Source organism: Enhydra lutris, unplaced genomic scaffold (assembly GCF_002288905.1).
Source record: "Enhydra lutris kenyoni isolate GAN:26980312 unplaced genomic scaffold, ASM228890v2 scaffoldscaffold57, whole genome shotgun sequence".
In the NCBI taxonomy this organism is placed as follows: Eukaryota; Metazoa; Chordata; class Mammalia; order Carnivora; family Mustelidae; genus Enhydra; species Enhydra lutris.
The window spans coordinates 11,839,896-11,847,761 of record NW_019154141.1 but is presented as its reverse complement, the minus strand read 5'-3'; the positions used below and the strand labels follow the sequence as shown (position 1 = coordinate 11,847,761).

At 53.2% G+C, this 7,866-nt stretch overlaps 1 protein-coding gene across 2 annotated transcripts in view; it reads left to right on the top strand.

Moving 5' to 3' along the window:
• Positions 1–7,866, top strand: part of LOC111158043 (DBF4 zinc finger B) — a 44,591-nt gene that overhangs the window by 28,772 nt on the left and 7,953 nt on the right. For both annotated transcript variants that reach the window (XM_022519843.1, XM_022519841.1), the window contains 5 exons: positions 645–836; positions 1,458–1,508; positions 2,318–2,405; positions 4,716–4,792; positions 6,894–6,927. In XM_022519843.1, coding sequence (XP_022375551.1) covers positions 645–836; positions 1,458–1,508; positions 2,318–2,405; positions 4,716–4,792; positions 6,894–6,927 — 442 coding nt within the window. The remainder of the gene's footprint in view (positions 1–644; positions 837–1,457; positions 1,509–2,317; positions 2,406–4,715; positions 4,793–6,893; positions 6,928–7,866) is intronic.

Sequence of the window (7,866 nt, the reverse complement as noted above, 5' to 3'; positions counted from 1 at the left end):
AAAAAAAAAAAAAAAGGATTTTATTTGTGTGAGAGAGATCAGAGAGCCCAATGTGGGACTTGATCCCAGGACCCTGGGATCATGACCTGAGCTGAAGGCAGACACTTAACCAACTGAGCCACCCAGAGGCCCTCTTTTTTTTTTTTTTTTTTTTTAAGATTTCATTTATTTATTTGAGGGGGAGTGGCAGAGGGAGAGGGAGAAGCAGGCTCCCTGCTGAGCAGGAAGCCCAATGCAGGACTCGATCCCAGGACCCTGGAATCATGACTTGAGCTTACCTGACTGAGCCACCTGGGCGCCCCCAACTAAGCTACTCTTAAGATCTTGTCGAGACCCGTCAGTGTGCTCTCACTCTGTGCAGACTCAAACTGGTCAAATAACAAAGCCTGTGGCCTTTTGCTGCTGGGTCAGAAGCAGCAGTTCTGGAGACAAAAACCTGTATTTTCTATATACATATATATATAGACCCTATTATGTTTCAGGATGACGTCTTCTTGGGGGCTCGGTACAGAACTGCATTTGGTCTATTTAAAGACATTGATTCTGAAACTTTTGGCAGCCAAGATTTCCTTCCCCAGCCTCTCAGAATCGATGATTCTACATCTGCCTTTTGGTTTTCAGCCACCTCTGTGATCTGGTTTCAGGTAATTGAGGGTTTTCTGAGCAAAGAAGTAAGTTACATCGTGTCTAGCCGCAGGGAGGCGAAGACAGAGAGCAGTGGGACAAGCCCCAGAGGCTGCCGCTGCCCCAGCCCCAGCGAGGTCAGAGGCCAGACACCGTCCACGGCCCATCCAAAGGGCGGCCACACCAGGCCTTCACAGAAGCCTGCAGACTCGGTGAGAATCTCATTGGGTAGGAAAGGTGTGTTCTCTGAACAAAGGAAGTACACCTCGGTGAGCCCCTGTGGGCGGTCTCCAGCTTTAGTTTCGTCTGGTTTAATTTAATCTCTCATTTGAATTCAGGGACTGAATCTAGCTCTGCATCCAAAAAGCTCACCAACTTGTTATCCCCATGCGGTCCCTTCTGTGATACATTTCACTTTTCATGGGACTTCCGTGTCAGAGGTTCAGAAACAATAGGAAGGTCCTCTGTAAACCAGGGAGGACTTGTTGAAATTGACCCAGGTTGCTCTGCTGGGGGTGTGGAAACTCTCAAAGAGTGGTCTTAGAACATGGGGGATGCTTTGACCTTGGGTCCATTCAGGACATCCTTCTCCACCGGGGTCCAAGCTGTGGCTACCTGTGGGTGACCCAGAATTGTAGGTGGCTTTGCCTTTACTCCAGAAAGTTCTTTAGGCTCTCGTTCTGCTGCTCCTCAGCTGTCACTGCTCCCAGCTTTCCGAGAGCCAGGCCCCCAGGCCCACCACCCCCCCCCCCCCCCGCCCCTGGCGCCTGTGGGGCACATCTGTGCATAGGTGGGCTGCGGAGTCTGGCTCACGGCTCTTCTTTTCCTATCAGGTGCCTCTGAGCAGAGGGAAGGAGCTGCTGCAGAAGGCCATCAGAAACCAGGTGAGAGGCATACCTGGGTGGCTCAGTCGTTAAGAAACCAGGTGAGCCGAGGGAGGCGGGCTTAAGGTGCACGGGGAAGGACGTAGCCTTTCTCCTGAGGGCTTTCCAGAATACTGCCACGAAATGCACAGCTGTGAGACGGAGCGTCCTTATTTCCTTCTTACAGATGAGCAGGTAGAGCTCAGAGAAGTAAAGCGGTTTGTCCAGAGTCACCCAGGGTGGTGGTAGAGCCTGGGTCTTGACTCCCCCATCCTTCCATCTCCAGAGCTAGCAAGAGCGCCCCGGAGGGACGCTGGGGGACGTGTCTGCGCTGCACATAAGCCAGGCTGCACATCTCGTATAAGTAGCTATTTATCCCTTTTGCGAGATCTAGAACCATTGAAGTGAAGTCGTGGGAGGAGGAGTCAGGGTGCTCTTGTGAGGAAGTGGTGTCGAGGAGGGTGCGTGGCTGTGGCCAAGGGAGGAGGTGGGCTGTGCTTGGGCGGCAGGGTGGGGACAGCCTGAGGCAGACGCAGCTTCCTGCTTAATGGTGGCGGCTGGCACTGCTGTTTGTCGGGTCCCCGCTGGGTGCCAAGAGCTTGGCTCACTTGGCTCCTTGCCAGGAGTCCCTCCTGGCAGACGGACAGACAGCTCTCTGAGAACCCTCCATTCCTTCCTGATCACCAGTGGCGAGGACCGGCCCGTGTGGGGAACAGGGTCTTCGGGAGGCCTGGGGGAGACTCTCCCACACCCTCTCTTCATGGGGCCACCCGGATCCAGTTAGGCCTTGGGGAGTCCCTTGCTCCTGCCTGACCACATCGTCTTTCCAGGAGAGCGGCAGCGGAGGAGGCGGCGGGAGCAGCAGCAGTCTCCTGACCAATGCCCGCTCCTGGGGAGTGAGGATCCTGCACGTGGACGGTACCGTTTCTGCACGGGGCTTCCGCGGAGGGGACTTGGTGACTGGCTGACGGCATCTGCTCTTAGAGGGCTGTCCGCCAGTGGAAGCTAGAGGAAAGCCAGATGGACTCACTCACTGTCTTGACGCACAGAGGTGGGGGGCGCGGACCAGCCAGAGTGAGAGCAGGGCGCGGGTGCTGGAAGGCGCCGCTTTGTTTAGCTGCACTGCGCCCCCTCCAGCTGGTGTCATGATCCTACTCCACAGATCCAGAAATCCGGGGCGCCGGGGGGCTACGTAAGCTAAGTGTCTGCCTTCAGCTCTGGTCATGATCCCAGGGTCCTGAGATCGAGCCCTGCATCGGGCTCCCAGCTCAGTGGAGAGTCTGCTTCCCCCTCTCCACCTGCCTGCTCCCTCTCCTGGTGCTCTCGCGCACTCTGTCTGTCACATAAATAAATGACATCCTTAAAAACAACAACAAAAAAAAAATACGGAAATCCTCCTATTCTCCATAACCACTGACCACGCATTACTCTGAGCTAGGTATCAGCTCAGTTGATCCCCATTGCAATCTTTGGCCCATTGTACAGATAAAGAAATTGAGCCTTAACAGATATTAGATAAATTGTCCATAATGTCATCACAAGTGAGGAGTGTAGCCCACATTCCAACCTAGTTCGACCCAACTAAATTTCATGTTCTTTCAGGGCACCTGGCTGGCTTGGTCGGTGGAGCATGCAACTCTTGATCTCAGGGTTATGAGTTCAAGCCCCACACTGGGTGCAGAGATTGCTTAAAAATAAAATCTTTTTTTTTCCCCAGATTTTATGTATTTATTTGCCAGAGAAAGAGAAAGACAGAGAGCACAAGCAGGGAGAGCAGCAGGCAGAGGGAGAAATCGGCTCCTGGCAGAGCAAGGAGCCTGACATGGGACTCGATCCTAGGACCCCAGGATGGTGACCTGAGCCGAAGGCAGACATTAACCGACTGAGCCACCCAGGCGTCCCTAAAAATAAAATCTATTTTTTTATTTTATTTTATTTTATTTTATTTTATAAAAGATTTTATTTATTTGAGAGAGAGAAAGAACACAAGTGGGGAGAGAGGCAGAGGAAGGGGGACAAACAGACTCCCCAATGCGTGGAGCCTGATGCAGGGCTCGATCCCAGGACCCAGAAATCATGACCAGAGCCGAAGGCAGATGCCTAACTGACTGAGCCACCCAGGTGCCCCAAATCTTTTTTATTTTTATTTTTATTATTTTTTAAGATTTTATTTTAGGGAAAAAAAAAGGTTTTATTCTAGGGGCGCCTGGGTGGCTCTGTCGTTTAAGCGTCTTCTTTCAGCTCAGATCACCATCCCAGGGACTTGGGATCGAGCCCTGCATGGGGCTCCCTGCTCAGTGGGGAGCCTACTTCTCCATCTCCCTCTGCCTCTCTCTGCTTGTGCTCTTTCTTGCTCTCAAATAAGTAAATAAAATCTTTAGAAAAATAAAATAAAAAATAATAAAAGATTTTATTTAAAGTAATCTCTGCACCCAACATGGGCCTTGAACTCACAACCCCAAGATCAGGAGTCACATGCTCTACTGACCAACCCAGCCAGGTACCCCAAAAATAAAATCTTTAAAAAAAAAATTTTTTTTTTATGTTCTTTCTTTTGTGTAGGGTTGCCTCACACTGTAACCGCCGATTTGCAGGTTGTCATAAATTTACGTTAGAACAGCCGTCCTGAATCAGCCAGCAGTGACTAGCCCACGTACCCAGCTCTGCTCTGAGTCTAGGGTTTTCTAATAACACTGTAGGGGGCTGATCCAGATCTAGCCAGAGGCCTGCCAGGGCATTCGAGAATTGTGCTCAGGAAGGTACCAGTCTGGGATGTGGGGGGGCTCTTTTGTTACTGGAAAATCAGCCATTTCTGACATGATCTAACTTCCTGCCTTCCTGTGTGTTAGGGAAGCTCCTGCTGGGTCTTCCATCTAAGGCTGCATCTGAGTAACCCACGTGGGTTATCCCCCCGCATCTCGGGCACAGCTCTTCAGTGGTACCGTAAAGCCCTTGTGAGCCGTAAGGCCGCTCCTCTTCAAGAGCGGTACCCAGTGCGGCAAAATAGCCTGAACCCAGCTTGGGTACTTTCCCAAGGAGAGAGGACCCAGCCCTTTCTTTTATTATCAGCAGGTGCAGAGGTGACACATAGCCAGAAGGTGGCAGGCAAGGCTGGTGTGATCCAGGGGGCCAGGCCGGTGAGAAGCTGAGCCCCCAGCCCCAAGAAGGGGCTGTGCTGGGGAGAGAGGGGTGGGAGCCTTTGGCCACAGCCCTCTGTTTCCTCCACAGAAATGCTGATGCACGTGCAGCAGCTGTCTCTTGATGCTCTGTGTGTGAAGAAACAAGGGCCAAAGAAGAAGCCAGAGGTAGGTTGTCCTGCCGAACTGAAGGGAAATGGATGGTCTGCAGCAGTGAAGTCGGTGACAGCTTTGGTAAATCCCTGACCCACGTGAGCCCTGTGTTCTTGGCCATTTTAGAAAAAGGAGGAAGAGCGCAGCCTCCATCGTCAGCATGGCCCTGGTGTCCACAGCCTCTCATTGCCCTGTCCTCTCCTCCCCGTGCTACCTGCAGATCTCCCATGGTCCACTGAGGCATGCACCGTGGCCTGGGCTGTGGACTGGGCTGTGGACTGCCCGTGGCTAGTCGTGGCCTAGATAAAACAGAAGTGCTCAGGGCCTCCTGGCTAGGCTGCCGTTCTGGGGCCAGCTCTTGGCCCAGGAATGAGCCTGCAGATTGCATGGGTGGGGGCGGGGGATGTTGCGGTTTGAAAGAGCTCTCACCTTCCAGATTCCTATTTGGCTTTTCCTTCCTCTGCTAGAGTTAGAACTGTGTGTACCCTACATCAAGAGAGCCCAGGCTGATTTTTAAAGCCACGGCGTCTTCATCCAGCCTGAATCTGAGGAAGGATTAAGGCTTCCAGGTACCACCCAGGGCCTGGCGCCCAGGAGCAGGACCAGCAGTGGTAGCGAACCCCTCCGTAGCAGAGGGAGCCCTCCGCCCCAGCGCCCCTTGCTCCACACCCTCTGGTCTGGGAGTCTTTGGGGTTTTGCTGCTTCTGTGAAATAGATCTGCATTGTTCACCATTCAGAGGGTTGTACGAGGAAAGTCTTTGTCCGCTGCGACTTCTCTTCCCCCCCATTGCCAGGCTCCCTCTCCAAGATAAGCAGTGTGAATCGTTTCCCAGGTATCCTCCCAGGATCCATGCTTATGTGAGCAGATAAGTCAAAAGTTCCTCTCTTTTTTGCAAACGCATGGTATTTTTACTTTGCCTTACTCACTTAATAATCTATTGTTTTTAAGATTTTATTTATTTGACAGAGATCACGAGTAGGCAGAGAGGCAGGCAGAGACAGAAGAAGGGAAGCAGGCTCCCTGCCAAGCAGAGAGCCCGACATGGGACTCGATCCCAGGACCCTGGGATCACGACCCGAGCGGAAGGCAGAGGCTTTAACCCACTGAGCCACCAGGTGCCCCTAATAATCTATTTTGTAGATACTTAGGGGTCTTTCAGAGTAAGTTCTGGGCGCAGTTGGCTGATACGCAAGGAGATAGGGAAAGCTTCTTTGGGTCATGGTTGCCCTGGAGTTGTTGCCTGGAGAAGAATCCAGAACCTCCGTGGGCCCAGAGGTACAGACAGTCCTGGATGCATTAGATCTCTGCCAACCCCCTCCCTGATTTCTTATTTTTTTCCATTTAATTTGTAGTAGTATAGTAGCTTTGTTTGACCTTGACCTAAACATGGGTTTGTTTTGTTTTTCTTTTAAAGATCTTATTTATTTATTTGAGAGAGAGAGCGCACAAGCAGGGGGAGCAGCAGAGGGAGAAGGAGCAGCAGGCTCCCTGCTGAGCAGGGTCTGATGAGGGGCTTGATCCCAGGACCCCAGGATCATGACCTCATGACCTGAGCTGGAGGCAGACGCTTAACCAACTGAGCCACTCAGGCGTCCCAGACCCGAACATTGGTTTTGACCCACAGGGTCCAAATACACAGCACAGGACACAGGAAAGCAAGAGGTGTATAAGCTGACCTGGAATGGCAGCAGGGCCTGGGAGATGCGAGCTGCCACGTCTGGGCACCTGCCCTGCGTCAGGTCTACTGCCTCCTCCCTTTGCATTTGTCTGTACTTCGTGGCCCAGTTGGCGAGGCGGGGTTGTCACTTGCACGCCGGGCGGCACAGCACGGGCCCGCGCCCGGGCCCCGGAGCTCTGCATCTCTTGCCCTTCCTGGTGTCCTGCGTTCCCTCTACAAAATCAGCTGCCACTGAGATGCACTCACAGGGCTCGCCCCCCATCTTGTCCCCGGGGAGCCAGAGAGAGCCATTGGGTTGGCTCTGCCCTCACTTAGGGCCCAGCTGACAGCAGGAAGCAAAGTGGGGCAGACAGACTCAAAGCGACTCGCCTCACCAGGCCCGCTTCCTCGACCCTCCAGCTCCCTCGCATCCTTAACCTATTTTCCTTTCCATTTAGGGAGCGTGTCCAGCAGAGTCAAGAACGCGGAAAGGTCAGTGTGGTAGCTTTCCTCATCTAACTGCAGTCCCTCCCTCCTAAACGCTTCCCTACGGCTCCCTCTGTGGCAGCATCTGCTCGCTTTTCTGCGGCAGGAAGCGAGCGAGTCCAGGTTGTGTTGTCCTGTCGTGTTTGCAGGGCCTGCGCTTTGGAGGCGAGAGGACGGGAGAAGGGTATCTGGGAGCAAGCCCAGAGCCGCGTGGCCTGAGCGTCTCCTTAGCGCCAGGACCCCGTGCGGCCGCGGCCGGATCCCGGCCCTGCCTGAAGTTCGCCTTCCTCTTCCCTCTGATTCAGGAGCAGTTTGGGGTGGGCAGTGTGACAGCTGCCTACCACTCTCCCAAATGCCAGACTCCCCGAAACTGACAAACAGGCAGATTGACAGCCCGGCTCCCGGCCCCTCTTGGACCGCAGGAGAGTTTCTCCCCCTGGATGTTTCTCCCGGAGCTGCTCTTTAAGTGGCATTTATTCGTGCACAAGTAGGAGCTAAGAAAAGTCACTTGGCACCTCTCATGTTCAAAATTCAAGGAAATCTGTGGGGGAATTGATTTTAATCACTGTCTCAGTTAATTAGAAAGACAAGAAATCGCCCCCAAAAAGTAATTAATGAGAGCTGCTGCCTTGTGAGGAGCAAGGCTGCTTTTGGCTCAGGCGCTGGTGGAGCCCGGAGCGGGTCTGGGGGGAGGCGCTGGCCTCCCAAGGAGGGGGAAGGTCTGGGGGCTTCTGGGGCTGCCTGTGCTCCCAGCCTGCCCAGCTGCCCTTCTCACAGGGCCTCTGGGGGAAGAAGAAGGGGTTCTTAATACCTAAGAGAGTTTGTAAACTCTGCGAATACCTAGCTCACAAAGGAATCTCTTGATTAACTGAGCAAATTCGTCTTCCCAGCCGCCCCTTGCCCTGTTGATCCAGGATCCAGATTTCACCTTTGGTGGTTTTTTTT